The following is a 19,339-nucleotide window of genomic DNA, read 5'->3' as shown; positions in this document are numbered from 1 at the left end:
GGTTAGTGTTTTGTTTGATTGAGTTTTAGTGTTTGCTACTCGTTTCCATAGACATGAAAGTCGTCGAGACCTCATGTACTATGCATCATTGGAACCCACTATGTTAATCAAGTACTTCATATTTTATCCGCAATTTAGATTGCATATCTCCAATTTCTGCTTATCTCAGTTATGGTTCCACATGTTTATGGGCAATTTGGCCATTTTGGCTTGGTTGAAAATGGGACTACTCGGCCGGTACATTGAGCGGACGGATTGGGTCCTTCCCCCCTTCTCATTTAGAGGTAGATTTGTACCCCCTGCCCACCAAAGTTTAAGTTCTAAACTTGACAATGGTGCTCGCATTATTTCTGAATTTATTTCAGACTTCCTATGATGTTCGTTCAGTGGGAGGAGACGTTCCCGTCGCTGTGAGATGCCCGTGGTGACTTCATAAAATCTCAAGATGCTATGCCAGCTTAGTATCTCGAAGATGCTTGTAGAGGTAGGGTGTGCGTATGTGCATTTATATGGGTGAGTGTATGCGCGTGTATGTGAGCGACTTCGATTGTAATGTGTTAAAAAAATTTATTAAGAAACTTGCAAGGAGATGAAGCAAACTTTCCAAAGTGTTCCTAATAAATTTTTTGTAGGAAGTTGCAAATAGAGCCCTAAGTCTCCCGCCGTGCCTAAGGTCCCTTTACCAATGTGCCCACGCACATTGTAGTTGATGAATCTTGTCACTGACCAGATATTTTGGTAAGCTTCCTAACACGTACTGTACATCACAGTGGATGAGACAACGTGTTCGGTATAACTAAGAGAACAGACGCACAGCCGTACGACCCGTACAGTTCGTACCTGAATGGCCAAGCACGCGAACTGTCAAACGTGTTAGGCATAACAAGAGAACACCTGTTCTTTACCTGACTGACCATACGCTTTGTCTGATCTAAATAGCTGCGCGCGAGCGTGCTTTACGTGTTTACTAGTCTGTCTATGCCTTAACGGCAAAAACACGCTGCCTGTTCTGCCTGGAAATGCCAAATTCCCATATCTGGCGGCCCTGGTTAGGATCAAACATTGGTTTCGGTCAACAGTCCAGCCAAATACTCTACGCCTTTTTTCCTTGCAGAGGAAGCACGCACAACGCACACCTAAAAATGCCTTCTGGTTTGGGGCGGCTTGTACCGTTCGTACCGAAGCTGCCTGCGGTGCCGATTATTAATCCGGACATGGCAGACCAGTCTTCGACTAGCATGCGTGACCGGGTGAAGGGGTGAAGCTCGCCTCATCTCCATCCACCGTAATGCAGTCACCACCTTGGCTGCACCGCAGCCAGTCAAGAAACAGTGGCGGAATGCTGTTCGGCAAGTGCTGGTGATGCTGGTGGACAACGAGTGCAAGGGAGGCAGCACACGGCTACACAACGGAGGACGAAACTTGTCACCTGTTTCCTGCTCCTTTACCACCTCTGCCCCGCCATCTTGATCGTCTCTGCTTTGGCAGGGCGTAGCTTTCGAGCACGAGGGCTTCTAGAAGAGCCGACCAGCTTAGCGGGGACAACGAAAACATCGACCACTCAGCTGCCGTCAGCTCCCTTGGCATCCTAGTCTATCTTTCCAAGAGGCTTCTTTCGGCAACTGTGAGGCCGCGCCGCTGACAGTGATGCATTCACAGCATCGGGCTTTACGTGGACTGGTAAACAACGGGCACGATCGACACCACACCTGTCTTCTGTTCCATATCAGTCCCCGCCATGTCTGGAGGATATATCCTACTACTAATAATAAAATGGGTCTAATATGCATCTAGTACTATCAGTTCAGCGACTAGCTTTTCTTAGAGAAATCAGTTCCACAACTGTGGCGGGGATCCGCCGATGTGAGGCAGATGCACTTCGTGTTCTTGTGCCCATTGATTTCTTCTTTTATTTTATTTTCGAATTTTCAGTTCGTTTCCTGGAGCTACTGCAGATCTGAAGCTGATACGGTGGTTTATTTGTATACTGCATATACAAGGCATACACACTGTAATTGATTAGAGCAACTGCAATGGGGCGACCCATTTCGTCTGCCCGCGTCCGTTTGGGTCGGCGCGGACAAAAGTGGAGGCCCAACGCGCCGACCCAAACTCAAATCGTGTCCGCCTGGCGTCCGCGCCGACCCATTTCCGGCCCAAAATTGCGCCTGGAATGCGTCAGCGCGGACGCGCCGCGCGTCTCCTCGCCGTTCGCCGCGTCCCCACCTGACGGCCACCCAACCGCCACCGGTCGTCTTATTTATGACGACCGCCGACAGCGGGCTCACGCGTCAGCTAGTGAAAGCGTCCTTTTTTAACCACTCGTGCGGCGGGGTCGGCCTCATCCACTTCTCCCGTCCACATCTGACCCCCCACCACTCCCTTCGCTTCCTCGCCGGCGACCGCGAACCCTAGCCATGGGCCTCTTCGGCAGCAGCAAGGGCAAGGGCAACGGAACCCCCGGCGCCTCGTCCTCCCATGCTCCCATCCCCCTCCTCCGACGGCGACGCGTTTCCGCCCTGGTCGCCGGCGCCTGCACATCCCGGTGCACCAAGCGCGGTGGCACTGGGAGTATAGGCAGCCATTGCCGTACCCCGATGTCACGCTGTCGCACCGTTGGCATCTGGATCCGCAGCGGATCCCGGTGCCAGCGGTTCCTTGTACCCAAGGGGCACACGACGACGAGGTGCGCAGGCGCCGCGGGCAGCTCACGCCGAAGCAGCGTCGGCTGCCAGAGTACGCCGCCGACTCCCCCAACTGGGAGGCGTGGTTCGCCCTCGAACACGAGGAGCAACGGCGCTCGGGTGTCGACGCCGTCCCGCCGCCGTTCCCACTGCCGCCCCCGCAAGTAGAGCCGGAGGACATGGAGGCGGAGGCGGAGTACCAAGCCGCCCTCGAGGAGGCCCTGCAGCACGCGCTGGAGGCTAGCCGCCTCGAGGAGGATGCGCACTGGGATGGGCTGGAGCAAGCCCTTGCCCTGTCGGCAGCGGGGGACTCTGTCCACACCCTGCTCTTCGTGCCGCCACCGCCACCCGGAGCCGACACGTAAGCGCTCCCCGCCTCCACCCACTTGGCCGAAGGAGGCCTACTCGTGGACGGGCCAGTACCGTGAGCGGGTGAGCGCGCCTCCCGTCCACTTCACCGCAACGCCGGAGGAGGAGGCGGCCCACCTCGAGCGATGGAAGGAGCACTGGCTCCGCCAGGAGCAGGCCGACGGCGAGGAGCAGATGCGCTACGACGCCATGCTCCAACGCGACGCGGAGGCGCTCCGGCTCGAGGAGGAGGAGGAGCGCGCGGCTTGCCGCAATGCTGCTGCCCCAGCAGACGCCGGAGGAGGCTGCCTTGACAGCGTACCAAACGGCGTTCAGGTGGGCTGGCCCTGCTCCGGTCTCCATCGACCTCACCGACGACGACGGCGTCGACGGCATGGGCAAGAGCAAGGCCAACGACGTCTAGGGCAACGTGCCGGGCGGCGGCAGGCGGGCGCAGACTTTTTTTAATGTTTTATTTAATGTTTATTAGATTTAGGTGGACTGGCGCAGACTTTTTTAATGTTTTATTTAATGTTTATTAGATTTAGGTGGACCTTGGCCAGCGTTTGACCGGCGACTTTATTTAATGTTTATTAGATTTAGGTGGACTTTGACCGGCGTTTGATCGGCTACTTTATGTTTAATTATGTTTATTTTGTGCAATTTATTATTATTTTTCCACGGCGATACATTTGGGTCGGCCTCCCCGTTGTGCGGTCAAGTCGACCCATATTAAAATGCAAACGCGCACGTTCGTCTGGCTGACCTAAATGGATAAAAAACGGACAAAACGTGCGTCCGTTTGTGTCGCTCCGTTGGGTTGCTCTTACAGTCTATTTTAGAGCTGAACCAAACACGTTATCCCTTTTTTCTCATTTCGTTTACGGTGCCGGTGTGTCCTCATTACGATTACGTTTGCGCTACCCTTCCTGAACCAAACACCTCCTCAGAATAACCCGTTTGTATGAATGCACATACTCTGAACTAGAACAACAACACGGAAATACCTACTCCCCCATGTCTTTTTTAGTCTGCATATAAGTTTTGTCCAAAGTCAAAGAATCTCTATTTTGACCAAACTTATTGAAAAGGTTAACACTCACAATGCCAAACCAATATTGTTAGATTCATTATAAAATATAGCTTCATAGTATATATATTTGATTTTGTAGATGTTGATATCTTTTAATATAAGCTTGGTCAAACTTTACAATGTTTAACTTGACACAAATCTAATTCATGAAGTAAAAAGGACTTCACAATGTTTGACTTGACACAAATCTAATTCGCGGAATAAAAGGACCGGAGGGAGTACTATGTAAACACCTCGAAGGAAACTTTTGCTAAGCATTTCCGGATATTTCACCCTCATTACATCACTCAAGCCTCCCTCCCAGCCTCCCAGGTCACTTGCGTGGATGATGCATGCATATGTACGTACTAGGGTTTACCATAAGGCCCCGCTTGGATTCGATGTAAGTTTATACACCCGGATTTAATTTACAGGTTTAAATTACCAGCCGTAGTATGTTTTCCGTCTGGAATAGAAACGACGGCTGGAGGTCTGTATCGATTACGAAGGTGTATTTGGGAGGCAACCGACAATCCAATCGGGGCCTAAGGAAGCCGAATCGGCAGCGTAGGCAGAAACAGAATATTACATATAATAGACATTGATATTTGGCTAGCAAAGGAAAAATACACGCATGCATAATCAGCAGCCATTTCTACTAGGTAATTTTGCGGTCAGTACAGACCACAGCTCTGGTCTGAGTTTAGGAGAATAAGGATTTGTAAATTGTATAAAGATATTTTTTTTCCTGTGTGTTACAATTTTGACCAACAAAACTCACCACTAGACTGGGGGCAAACAAACCTTCATGAATTCACAATTAACAGCTAACTCGATGCCAATGGTGCCATTTAACTGAAAGTGCAATGCAAAGCAAACGAATCATAAAGCTCAAGTGATAAAGAGAATTCACCCGCAAAAAAAAATGATGGAAGAGAATTTATCCAAATCAAGCTGCTTGTATCAACAAATGAGTTGCGGGTTCAATTAACCGAATGATTCACCCAGTTTGGTAGCTAGTTAAAGTGGCGTGATAAAAGTCCAGCTCAAAGAGATCCAAGTAATAAACGGAGTAAAATAGATCATTTGGACATGAAATGACCACGGTGCTATGTCAGGCAGAAAAAAGAACCAAAAACACCACACCTTTTTTTGGAATGCAAAAACAAATCAAGCGGCAAAGAAAAAAATAACACCAAAAAAGTGCAGTGCAAAGATTTATGCAAATGGCCAGATTTCCTACAGATGATGAGAGTGACTGATGGTGCTGCTGAATACTTCACTACTGCTAAGGAGCTGTTTGTAGACAAGAACGCGCCATATTACTGAAACACACCATGGCTCTCTCTAAGATGTCTGCTCCTATCTACAGCTCATGTAGAGACAAGGGAGGTATTAGGCTCCTACAACTATATCCTTATATCCTCTTTTCTTTTCCTCCAGAGCCTCCTTTCTTTTGTGTGCGGGGAAGACAATCAGCTTGATTTTAAGGCGCAAAAATTATACGGGACACTGAGTAATAATTGAGACTCCCCACTCTAAACAGACTCGGTACTTGAGTAGTGCCGAGTCCTGAATATAGAAATCCAGTGCGTGTACAAAATAAATTATAAGTAGGTGGCCATCTTTATCCTATTCACTTTGAAGTCTAGCACTGCGCAAACTAGTGTCAGGGTGTAAACCAGTTCTACATTCTTCCTCTTCCATTATAACACACAATTATATAAAATGAAAATTTTGTAAGCATAAACCTTTCAAGGACACGATATGGAACAGCAAAACCTCAGGGTTAAGACTGAATTCTTGAGCCTATGCTAGCTAACGTCTTCAGACCAGTAATGGTACTTCCATCACTTCATTTCATCAATTTACAGAGGCTTTCCTCCGCTTCTCTTGCGCCGTTTCAAGCAATCCCACAGAATATTCAATTTTGAACTTAATAGTTAATACTGATACAAATTCATTCTGATTTTGGCCATTAGCATTGCTCTCCATGGGAGATGGTCTGTTTGCTCTTTAAGTAACCATCTTATACAGGCACAATATTTCTTTGTATACAAATGCGATACTACAACTTAACTAGTTAATATATTAATTTAATTACATGAAACTTGATTTTGTGGTCAAAAATAACCCCAGGTTTCTTGTATTAATTGTCGCTCAAACAGATGTAGTATAGATGCATCTGTTTGAGCGACAATTCATATGGGACAGAGGGAGAAGCACTTATATGGTCATAGGGTTTCACAAAACCCTTATACAAAGCCAAAGCCTGCTGAGTGCTGACAATGGGATGAAGGTCACCGGGCGAGGTAAGGACATAGGACACAGTGGAAATTTGTGAAACTGTGAGTACAAAACCTACAGTATTCGTAAAGAAATAGTCCTTTAACTGTTTAGTCATTATCGTGATCTATTCATGGAACCATGTATTCAGCTGTGCTAGATGACAATATATGTGTCATGTATGCCAAACTTGTTATTTAAGAGTCCATGCCACTTCTAACAGAATCATGGCATGTCGTTCTTCACATTCACATTATCAAACTGTGCACAATGGCTGCTAACAATATTCCCTGGTGCTCTGTACATGACAAAAGAAAATGTACACATAATCTAAGTACCAAGATTGAAAGTGGCCATCAATTACAAGCTTTTTGATTGTTCATTATCAGCTTAAGAAACTCCTAAATACTTTATTATGATTAGTTGCCAAGAAATGAGCTATGGATCACAACATCCCAAGTACTTCAGTACTGTTACTAATTGTCAAATGTGTGCAGCAGTAGGTAGTTGTGTATGCACAGGAGCTGTCATGAGAAGACAAAAGGGGCCTATGAAGTATAACTGATAGCTGCAATACAACTTGACAAGAAGGAACCGTTACCAGTATGCCAGTGTGACAGCCTTGATGATCTCATGATAATCTCTTTGTTTTCATTTAACAAGTAGGATAGCAATAGCTTTCAGTTCTATCCTGAAGGCACCATCTTTCGCGTCAAAAAAAGGAGCTCTTTAACCAGTAAATTCATGTGTCGTCATTATCTCTACAGTCAGCCATGCCAATAATAATGGCCGATTTGCAAAACAATTCCAGAATTTAATCAAGAGACAGATTTTTCTTCATCGCCTCATAAACTAGATAGGTAATACTTGCAGCAGGCACCACTTTAAGGAGATTCGGTAGGATTCCTTTGTAGAATCCAGAAACGCCTTCGTGCCGTAGGGTTCTCCAGAACACATCAGACATTCCTTTATATGCAGCCTCTGAATTGGCTTGTTGAGCTTGCAGTCTACAAATATTTCAAATACAGTTGAGATAGACATAGACTTTTATGTATATATATACAGTTTCACAATTCTGAATTCTTACCTTGTTCTAATAACCTGTAAAGGGTAAACACATGTTGCTCCCAGAGCTCCAGAGACAGTGCCACAACCCAATTGTACTAGAGGACCAGGTTCTACATTATTATAATAACCAAGAATCAAGGAAAATAAATTGGAAAGAAAAAGGTTGGAAATGCCAACAAATTATAAGCAAGAGCTTACCGGTGTCCTTTATGATATATGTCCTGGAGGCATCTTTCAAAGTCTCGTATACAGCAAGATCAATTCCAGCGTAAGGGACAATACCAAGCAAAGATGGAACAAGACCTCTATAGAATGCTCGAGGCCCTTCATGCTTCAATATATCCCTTGATAATGTACCAAGACTAGGAACTTTACCACTCTCGCAAGAGAAAGTCTGCAGCCTTGTCTTTACTAAATCTATGGGATAAATTGCTGTTTGTGCTATTGCACCAGCCAAACCACCAGCAACAAGGCGTTCAGAAGCACCAACTGCACTCTTATTTTCTCCTTTGCTGTTCATAATATACTCTTTCAATGTCTCGTACGCATAAAACCTTATTGCACTTTCTGGAGCAACTTTTACAACATTCAAACCGTTACCTCTAAAAAATCCCAATAGACCACCCCGGATAAATATATCCTTAACTGCATGTGTGACGGTAGTACGTGTTGTTTGCACTTGCATGATCACTTTAAGACGATCAAGAGGTGCCGTTGCAGTACGAGATGCTGCGCCAGCAATGCCTCCTGCTATCAGATATTTGCTTGCGCTGACATGCTTACTTAAGCCTTCTGGTATAGCAGCCTGTTCACCTATATCTACAAGGCAAACTCTTTCCCAGTGATGATAAATGTTCTCGATTGTTGCTTCATTGGGATAAAGCATAAGAAAATCCCTCCATTCTTCAAAAGTAATAATTCCATTGTTGTCCTTGTCCACATGCTCAACAAATCGTGCAAGCTCCTCATCATCAATCTCTATACCTGCAAACAACAAACTGACATCGCTTGTAAGTTATATTATGGATGCAAAAAAGATGAAAGCCCTAAATAACCAGAGTTCAAGGAGATCCAAGCAAACTATGTTAGCGCTTCATAATATATAGACAGAGCCCACACTTTTTTGGGGGCAGAAGATTGGTAACCTAATAAGATAGCAATGAGGTTCAAGAATAAGATATGTAAATTTCCTACAAGCTTGACACTATGCAGGAGTCAATTTGAATTTAACCGAGACACTACAGAGGAGACACTAGTTAGTCTTAGTTGATATCGGAACAACAAAGCCTTTAGTCCCAAACAAGTTGGGGTAGGCTAGAGGTGAAACCCATAAGATCTCGCGACCAACTCATGGTTCTGGCACATGGATAGCAAGCTTCCACGCACCCCTGTCCATAGCTAGTTCTTTGGTGATACAGTCTGAATGAAGAACTATCAATCAAATATAAGTTGCTCTCTAACTTAATGGAAAACAAAACCAGCTTAACATAACCTTCAATATATACAAAAATCCCACGTCAAATGACCAAGGCATATATAGCTAGCAGCTAGCCAATATAACCATTTTAACCTATTTCTCTAGCATATCGGGAGGCATTTTTTCCTGCAAAGACATCCATGCCAAGTATAGCTCGTAACTATAATAGTCTACCTAAGCTGTATTTCGTCATTTCATTTCAGTATCAAGGAATTCACTTAGGAAATTCATTGGCTAACTCGCATGTATCTCTACAGAACACCATGCTAGCAGTCAGATAAAGAATATGACGCTTCACCATATTTTCGAATTAGGCAACGCCCAACGTCTGAGCACGCTTCCTAGGCTGTACATTGCTCTAGTTAAGTGAGCTAATTTGCAACAATATGGATACAGGAATGCGGCATTTCCGAAAAGCACCAATACAAGGATACGTCTGACTATTTTAAAAAATAGTGATAAATAGTGGGGCTCTAGCCCACCACCTGCTCGAGCTGCTGCCGGCGAGCTGTTTGCATGCTCCAGGAGGTAGCCGCCAACAGGGAGGGATAGGGAGAAAGAGGAGAGAGTGAAGCAAGCTTTGCTGCCGGCGAGCTGCTAATGCAGGACCCCTGAGCCAACCACTGCCTTGCCGCCGGCGGCTGCATCTGGTGGCGCAACTGTGGCCACGTTGTCTATATCGGGACCTAGGAGAAAGATTGGATCAGGGGGAATGGACAGAAGGGGGCATCGGGTCGGGATAACTAGGGTCATGCTGCCCTTAATGGGATGATGATGGGCTGGAGGTACCTACAACATATTCTGTAAGTATCCCACAAGTATCGGGAATTAAAATTGATTGCTTTAATGCTATATCGGGGGATACTCGGCTGGTACGTATCCAACATGTCGATACGGATACGATGTTCCAGCCACGTATCAGTGTTTTTGACGCATCTGGTTTTAGTTGCCTATGTCATGCACTGTTTAGCAATGAGGTATATAATCTTCGGACTGCCTAGCTAAGCTGCAGCCGTGTTGGCTGCCGTAGAAATTGCACCAACAAGCAGGATAGGATTCCTCCCTGGAGAGTGTTTTTGATACATCTGATTTTAGTTGCCTATGCCATGCAATGTTTAGTAACAAGGTATATAATCTTGGGACTGCCTAGCTAAGCTGCAGCCGCGTTGGCTGTTGTACTAATTGCACCAACAAGCAGGAGAGGATTGCTCCCTTGGACAAGGTGAAGATCAAGGTGAATAAACGATAGGGTAGCGGTTATTAACTGTCCAAGTTTTCGGCATCAGCAATAACGTGATGTCTAAAGAAATGGATAGGATTTGAGGCTGCATGCATGCATGTTTGTTCCAATACCAATGAATGACCACATAATTAAAGAATACCCATAATCAGGAAAAAAACATGTTCCACATATTGGGCAGAACCAAACTATAATAGTGTATATCTAGTCGAAGCATGAGATGGTACGCCGATTACGCACACCCAGTATAAGCTATACGTTCGTGCTGGATTATTATGCACTTTAATGCAGGAGAGCATGCCAAATGACAATATCAGGTGTTCATAGTCATTTTTAGTGGTAACGTGGAACTGTTTGATAAGAGAGGATTTAGGGCCACACAATTATTTAAATGATCTAAACTATGACTTATCAACACCTACATCTGGTAGAATATCATGTGACTGAATATGTGAGTGGTTGGAAATAAACCATCAATATTAGTTGTAGCAGCTATTTTCATGTGTTCAATTTCAACTCGTTTAGAAAGTAGTGTTAAAAGTTTAGAACAAGAAATCGACTTAACTGTAAACCACGATGAACTTGAAAGCATTGGCAAAATTTTAGCAGTGTTCTATAGCATAAAACAGCCAAACTATGAGAAAACATGATGCCTTCATGGCTATTGACATTATGCAGCAAGTTATATGCTCATATTAGTTACTCCCTCCCTTCACTATTAAGGCCTCTTTTGGTTCATAGGATAGGATTATCATAGGATAGGAATCTTGTAGGAAATGAGATAACATGTATCTCAAATCCTATGAGTAGAAATAGGAAACAAGATGTTATTTGGTTGACACCAAAGGAATTTTTCCATTGAGTCTAGGCTCTTTTTTATTTTCCTATGAAATGTGGAGGATAGGAACCAATCCTATGTAGGAATAGGAATCCATTCCTATGAACCAAAGGGCTCTAAAGGAAAAAATCCTATAAGAATCCTATCCTCTAGAATTCCTATGAAATTCCTCTAAACCAAAGGAGGCCTAAAAGATGTTCTAACTTTTTTCTGAATCGGATGTACATAGGCGCGTTTTACTGTGTTTGTTCACTCATTTCAGTACGCATATAGTCCATATTGAAATATCTAAAACATCTTATATAATTTGGAACAGAGGGAGTAATTAGGAAAGCTAACAAGACCTGCACTGTCATACATCACTGCACAATTATTTTACTGGAAAGCTACAATACACCACCATGTAATTGAGTCTACAGAACACGACTAGGTACCAAGGCAAGGCACAGACCCAAAAAAAAGCACTTCAATCAACATAAGGTGCAGTGAAATTGAAGTTCCAAGGTCCAAAACACACATGTTCCAGCATGGCACGGTATATGACAGAAAAACAGAGAACAAACAATTTGCCAACTGATCATAGACCAAACAGTGGGCCTATTAAATACTAGTGGTATAGTATTTCTAACTCTAAAGATTCAGCCAATTCTTAGCAGTCAACAAGCAATGTAAGCCTTCAGTGCTCATGTATGGTAAAGAAATAGGTTGGACTTCAAATGTATCGAATGTGCTACATATGTTATGAACCGTTGCAAATTAATCTATAGATGAAATGTGTTGCCGTGTTGGTGTTCAGCTTTTTGATGGAATTAGTAGTGTACAATTCTGTTCTAAAGTTTCTTCAAAATTCAAAACTTCAGTGGTGCTATTGGAGTGATATTTTTATTTTATTTTGCACCAAACAAATGCTAAGCACTCAGGTACATTGCCCTTTTGCTTACTGCATCTTAAGTGATTTACGGATCCAATATCCCAAGTGGGCATTTTGGGTTCTGGCCAGTTTTGTTTAGTAGCTTGACAAACCGAGGTATCCTACAACAAGAAAGATATATAAATTGATACCTAAGTGCCTAACTTAAACAACATGTTTCGTACACTACAAATCTTTTTGCAGGAGCAAGACAACAGCATTAAGTTCATCCCCAACTGTGCATCAACATGAACACTTACGTGATGGTTATGGTATTATTGCTGAGCTGCATTTCGTCATGTTAATACAAACTAAACTCTAAAGTCAGGTTGACATTTTATGTACTCTCAATTTGCTAGTGGTAACACACTGGTTAAAATTGATGTTCCTAATCTGAGAGGTTAAATTACATTTCCATCGAGAAATAATAAGCTTACATGCTTAACAAATTTAATGTATTACTCGATCATCTTGTATTTTGCCAAATAGCCAAGGTACCTCCTAGAGCTCAGTTTCTCCACTGCTCAGACATTACAATAAGGCCAGTTCTGGCCCTCAGGGCCTACCGAGACTCGCCATTCTGTGAAAACAGACATACACCAACTAAAAGTGTGATTGAACATAATTGGCACCAGTATCTATACTATCTAGTCAATCGCAAAGGACCCTTCTAATGTCCAGACATGACAACAGTGACATACATCTGCTCACAGAGTAAATCCCCAAGAAGTAAAAAAGGGCTACACTCCAACGGGTTGGCTACTGATTTGCTTGTTGCAAGCATCCAACAACAACCAGGCAGAAATATGCTACAGAGACTGCATTTCGCACAACGCGTCATAATTTACAATTAAGATGCCACTGCAACCAGCGTGTGACCACACAGCAGGGGCGATTGTATTGAGGAGGTCGGTAGCTGTACAGGCGGGGGGTGGGGGTGAGGCTACAACATACCAGCCTTGACGAGGGCGTCCCAGAGCTCCTCGGGGAGGATGCAGCCGTTGTGCTCGACGTCGATGGCCTGGAAGATGCGGTAGAGCTCGAGCTCCTTGTCGTCCATGTAGCGCCTGAAGTCGTCGTAGCCCACGCGGCCGTCGCGGTCGCGGTCGCAGGCGCGGAGCAGCTCCCGCGCGTACTTGCACTCGGCGGGGACCTGCAGCGCGGCGAGGCCGGCCTCGATCTGCGCGTAGTCGAGCTGGCCCCTCCCGGACGTGTCGAAGAAGTCGAACATGTCCCGGATCCGCGCCTCCCGCTCCTCCTCCGTCTCGTGGAGCGCCAGCAGCACGTGCTCCATGGTCACGGGGCCCGCCTTGCGCACCGGCTCGCACGGCCCCCCTGCGGCCGCCGCTGGCGCCGCCGCCGCCGCAGCCGTCGCCGCGGCGGCCACGGGGGGAGGGGGTGCGGCGGTGCCGCGGGGTTCCACCGCGTGGGCCGCCGCGCCGGGCATGGCGACGGCGGCGGCGAGGCGGAATGGGGGGAGGAGGGGGAGGTGGTGGTGGTGGGTTGGTTTGGGGAATGGAATAGAATCGAGTCGGAATCGAAGGGAGAGGGAAAGGAGGGGAAGGAGGGGTAGAAGGGAAGGGAATGCACGTGTGGGTTTCAGCCCTACGGGTAGGGTACCCTACCCGTATGAGCGTCGCTGGATGGGTATGGGCTACCCGTGCGGACCTTTCCCATGTCCTCCTACGAATTGGAGCACCCTCCACTGTGCAAGAACCTGCACCAAAGTCCAATGGCATATCCTTTGTTTGAAAAAAGCATATTACGTATGCGCTTTGTTATTTATAGATTATCATCAAAATCTGTAGTACAATATACTCCCTCCGTTCCTTTATGGAGTATAAGGTGTATTTGTTTTTTCCAAACGTCAAACGAGTGCATGTTTTTTTTTTGCGAGAAATCTTCCGATCTATTCATCTTCAATCATGGCAGTACAACGAACACCAAAAATAATAAAAAAATTACATCCAGATCCGTAAACCACCTAGCGATGACTACAAGCACTAAGGCGCGCCGCCGTCATCGCCCCTCCATCATCAGAGTCGGGCACAACTTGTTGTAGTAGACAGTCGGGAAGTCGTCATGCTAAGGCCTCATAGGACCAGCGCACCAGAACAGCAATCGCCGCAGATGAAGAATAACGTAGATCAATAGATCAATAACGAGTGCATGTTTGACTGAGCTTTTATAAAAATATATCAATATTTACAATACAAAATTCATATCATTGGATCCATCAAGAAAAGTAGTTTCATATTTTATCTATTAGGTATTGCAGATGTTGTTATTTTATTCTATAGTCTTGATCAAACATTCAAATGGTTGATTTGCACGGAAATCAATACACCTTATAGGGCTCTGGCGGAGTATGTGTAAGAATGTTTCCTTGCATATGGGGTTTCTTTGGATTACAAGATATTCGTAGAACTTTTGGAGGATTTGAATCCTAAGATTCTTTTTTCTGCGAAGACCTTTGACTCAATAAATTGGAATTATCCAATTCTGGTGAAATCCATTTTTTTAAATAACCACCTTTATTAATTAGAAATAACGGTTACATCGTCTATTAGAGGTTGCACAATTTCGACTAAAGGCTCCTCAATCCAACCCCTTGTCTCAGAAAATCTAGCTAATCTGGCAAGTTCATGAGCTACCTTATTCGCTTCCCTATTACAATGCTCAAACCTAGTGAGAGGAAAACCATATGCTAAAAATAACAATCATCAAAAATTGTCGCCGCTGCTCCTGCTGAACGTCCTCCATTCTTTATGGTATCAATGACTTTTGTATTGTCAGGATTAATGTCAAGGCGATTGCAACCCGCCTTATGTGCGAGAGATAATCCGAACCTTAGGGCCAAAGCTTCTGCCTTCAAATGGGGCAGACCAAGGCACCAGGTCCAGATGGCTTTCCGGCACTCTTTTACCAGAATCATTGGGATCATTTGCAAACAGATGTTTGTTCCGTCGTGCGAGGTTTCTTGACAGGGGCTGAAATGCCTGAAGGTTCTTGTGATTCGATAATTGTTCTAATTCCTAAAGTCCGTAGTCCTGGAACATTGACAAATTTTCGTCCAATTAGCCTTTGCAATGTCATTTGCAAAATAGCATCTAAAGTTCTTGCTAACAGGCTCAAGCTTTTCTTGCCAGAGATAGTGTTAGAGCAACAAAGTGCTTTTGTTCCCGGGCGGCTGATTACTGACAACGTGCTTATTGCATATGAGTGACTTCAGAACATCCGCAAGCAACGGATCAAAACTCCACACTTTGCTCTAAAATTTGATATGATGAAGGCATATGACTGGGTGGAATGGTGCTACTTGGAGGGCATCCTATTGAAGTTGGGTTTTGTTCCCTATTGGGTCGCGACAGTGATGAGATGTGCTACCTCTATTTGATATGATGTCCGGGTTAATGGAGACTACACAAATCCCTTTGTTCCATCACGTGGTATAAGACAAGGGGATCCATCCGTCCATACCTCTTTCTCCTTTGCACGGAGGGCCTATCATGTGTGCTTCAATGACAATAGAAAGATGGGGTTTTATGTGACATTCGCAATGGTAGAAAGGGCCTGATACGTCCATTTTGCATCATGCTTTTATATCAATATTTATTGCATTATGGGTTGTTATTACACATTATGTCACAATACTTATGCCTATTCTCTCTTATTTTACAAGGTTTACATAAAGAGGGAGAATGCTGGCAGCTGGGATTCTGAGCTGGAAAAGAAGCAAATATTAAAGACATATTCTGCACAGCTCCAAAAGTCCTGAAACTTCACGGAAGATGTTTTTCGAATATATAAAAAATATTGAGAGTAAGAACTTCACCAGGGGACCACACCCTGTCCCACGAGGGTGGGGCGCGCCCTACCCCTCTGGGCATGCCCCCTACCTCGTGGGCCCCCTGGTGGCCCTCCGGTGGCCATCTTCTGCTATATGGAGTCTTTCGATGGGAAAAAATCATAAGCCATCTTCTCAGACGAAACTCCGCCGCCATGAGGCGAAACCTTGGCGGAACCAATCTAGGACTCTGGCGGAGCTGTTCTGTCGGGGAAACCTCCCTCCCGGAGGGGGAAATCATCGCCATCGTCATCACCAACGCTCCTCTCATCGGGAGAGGGCAATCTCCATCAACATCTTCATCAGCACCATCTCATCTCAAAATCCTAGTTCATCTCTTGTATCCAATTCTTGTCTCCAAGTCCGGGATTGGTGCTAGTAGGTTGCTAGTAGTGTTAATTACTCCTTGTAGTTGATGCTAGTTGGTTCAATTGGTGGAAGATCATATGTTCAGATCCTATATGCATATTAATACCCCTCTGATTATGAACATGTTTATGCTTTGTGAGTAGTTACTTTTGTTCCCGAGGACATGGGAGAAGTCTTGCTATTAGTAGTCATGTGAATTTGGTATTCGTTCAATATTTTGATGAGATGTATGTTGTCTCTCCTCTAGTGGTGTTATGTGAATGTCGACTACATGACACTTCACCATTATTTGGGCCTAGAGGAAGGCATTGGGAAGTAATAAGTAGATGATGGGTTGCTAGAATGACAGAAGCTTAAATCCTAGTTTATGAGCTGATTCGTAAGGGGTTGATTTGGATCCATATGTCTCATGCTATGGTTAGGTTTACCTTAATACTTTTGTTGTAGTTGCGGATGCTTGCAATAGAGGTTAATCATAAGTGGGATGCTTGTCCAAGTAAGGGCAGCACCCAAGCACCGGTCCACCCACATACCAAATTATCAAAGTACCGAACGCGAATCATATGAAAGTGATGAAAACTAGCTTGACGATATTCCCATGTGTCCTCGGGAGCGCTTTACATCATACAAGAGTTTGTCCAGGCTTGTCCTTTGCTACAAAAAGGATTGGGCCACCTTGCTGCACCTTATTTACTTTTGTTACTTGTTGCTCGTTACGAATTATCTTATCACAAAACTATCTGTTACCACTTATTTCAGTACTTGCAGAGAATACCTTGCTGGAAACCGCTTATCATTTTCTTCTGCTCCTCGTTGGGTTCGACACTCTTACTTATCGAAAGGACTACGATAGATCCCCTATACTTGTGGGTCATCAAGACTCTTTTCCGGCGCCGTTGCCGGGGAGTGAAGCGCCTTTGGTAGGTGAAATTTGGTAAGGAAAAATTTATATAGTGTGCTGAAATCTACTGTCACTTGTTACCATGGAAAGTAATCCTCTGAGGGGCTTGTTCGGGGTATCTTCACCCCGACCAGTAGAGCAAAGAGTTGCACCTCAACCTACTGAACCTACTGAAAATGAAAATGGTTCCTTTGAAGTTCCTTCGGGTATGATAGAAAAACTGCTAGCTAATCCTTTTTAGGAGATGGAACAAAACATCCTGATGAACATCTGATATATGTGGATGAAGTTTGTGGATTATTTAAGCTTGCAGGTGTACCCGGAGATGTTGTTAAGAAGAAGGTCTTCCCTTTATCTTTGAGGGGAGATGCATCGACATGGGTATAGGCTATGTGATGATATGGGGTCTTGGAATTACAAACAATTGAAATTGGAATTTCATCAGAAGTTCTATCCTATGCATCTTGTTCATCGTGATCGCAATTATATTTATAATTTTTGGCCTCGCGAAGGAGAAAGCATCGCTCAAGCTTGGGGGAGGCTTAAATCAATGTTATATTTATGCCCCAATCATGAGCTCTCAAGAGAAATGATTATTCAAAAAATTTATGCTCGGCTTTCTGGTAACAATCGCACCATGCTTGATACTTCTTGTGCTGGCTCTTTTATGATGAAGACTATTGAATTAAAATGGGATTTATTGGAAAGAATTAAACACAACTCTGAAGATTGGGACCTCGACAATGGTAAGGAGTCAGGTATGACACCTAGTTTTGATTGTCTTAAATCTTTTATGGATACCGATATTTTTCGTAAATTTAGCACTAAATATGGACTTGACTCTGAGGTAGTAGCTTCTTTCTGTGAATCTTTTGCTGCCTATGTTGATCTCCCCAAGGAGAAGCGGTTTAAATATCATCCTCCCATAGAAGTAAAAGTATCTGCACCTATTAAAGTTGAAGAAAATACTATCACTTATAATGATCATATTGTTCCTACTTCTTATGTTGAGAAACCACCTTTCCCTGTTAGGATAAAGGATCATGCTAAAGCTTCAACTATGGTTCATAAAAGCAATATTAAAATATATACACCTCCTGAGCAAGTTAAAGTTGAACCTAATATTGCTATTGTTAAAGATCTCTTGTCTGATAATATAGATGGGCATGTTATTTATTTCTGTGATGAAACTGCTAGAATTGCTAAACCCCGTGATAAAGATAAACCTAGACCTATGGTAGGCATGCCTGTTATTTCTGTTAAAATAGGAGATCATTGTTATCATGGCTTATGTGATATGGGTGTCAGTGCTAGTGAAATACCTATTAGCCTTTGTAGAGAAATTATGCATGATATTGCACCTGTCGAGTTAGAAGATATTGATGTTACAATTAAACTTGCCAATAGAGATACTATTTCACCAATGGGAATTGTTAGAGATGTTGAAGTCTTGTGTGGGAAAACTAAATATCCTGCTGATTTTCTTGTTCTTGGTTCCCCACAAGATAGCTTTTATCCCATTATATTTGGTAGACCCTTCTTAAATACTGTTAATGCTATCATAGATTGCAAAAGAGATGTTGTTACTATTGGTTTAGATGATATGACTCATGAATTTAATTTTTCTAAATTTAGTAGACAACGCCTGAAGAAGAATTACCTAGTAAGGATGAAATTATTGGTCTTGCTTCTATTGCCGTACCTCCTAGTGATCCTTTAGAACAATACTTGCTAGACCATAAAAATGATATGTTTATGAATGGAAGAAGGGAATTAGATGAAGTATTCTTTAAACAGGAACCTATTCTGAAAAACAATTTACCTGTTGAAATCCTAGGTGATCCTCCTCCACCCAAGGGTGATCCCGTGTTTGAGCTTAAATCATTACCTGATACTCTTAAATATGCTTATCTTGGTGAGAAAAAGATATATCCTGTTATTATTAGTGCTAACCCTTCAGAGCATGAGGAAGAGAGATTATTGAAAACTCTAAATAAGCACCGCGCTGATATTGGGTATACTCTTGATGATCTTAAGGGCATTAGTCCCACTCTATGTCAACATAAAATTAATTTGGAAGAAGATGCTAAACCAGTTCGTGATCATCAACGCCGGCTTAATCCTAAAATGAAAGAAGTGGTAAGAAAGGAGATACTAAAGCTCCTTGAGGCAGGTATAATTTATCCCGTTGCTAATAGTCAGTGGGTAAGCCCTGTCCATTGTGTCCCTAAGAAGGGAGGTATTACTGTTGTTCCTAATGATAAAGATGAATTGATTCCTCGAAGAATTATTATAGGTT

At 43.9% G+C, this 19,339-nt stretch overlaps 1 protein-coding gene across 1 annotated transcript; it reads right to left on the bottom strand.

Annotated features, from left to right (window-relative positions):
* Window positions 1-6,941: 6,941 nt before the first annotated feature.
* LOC119329086 (calcium-dependent mitochondrial ATP-magnesium/phosphate carrier protein 2-like) lies at window positions 6,942-13,385 on the bottom strand. The gene is made up of 4 exons (XM_037602068.1): window positions 12,878-13,385; window positions 7,657-8,442; window positions 7,478-7,568; window positions 6,942-7,397 (listed from the first exon to the last, which is right to left on the bottom strand). Exons 1-4 carry the CDS (start codon window positions 13,368-13,370, stop codon window positions 7,205-7,207), a joined length of 1,563 nt encoding a protein of 520 aa, XP_037457965.1. The 5' UTR covers window positions 13,371-13,385; the 3' UTR covers window positions 6,942-7,204.
* Window positions 13,386-19,339: the final 5,954 nt, after the last annotated feature.

This window comes from Triticum dicoccoides, chromosome 7A (assembly GCF_002162155.2).
Source record: "Triticum dicoccoides isolate Atlit2015 ecotype Zavitan chromosome 7A, WEW_v2.0, whole genome shotgun sequence".
NCBI classification, from domain to species: domain Eukaryota; kingdom Viridiplantae; phylum Streptophyta; class Magnoliopsida; order Poales; family Poaceae; genus Triticum; species Triticum dicoccoides.
The sequence above is the reverse complement of the archived record's forward strand: the minus strand, read 5'-3'. Positions and strand labels throughout refer to the sequence as shown.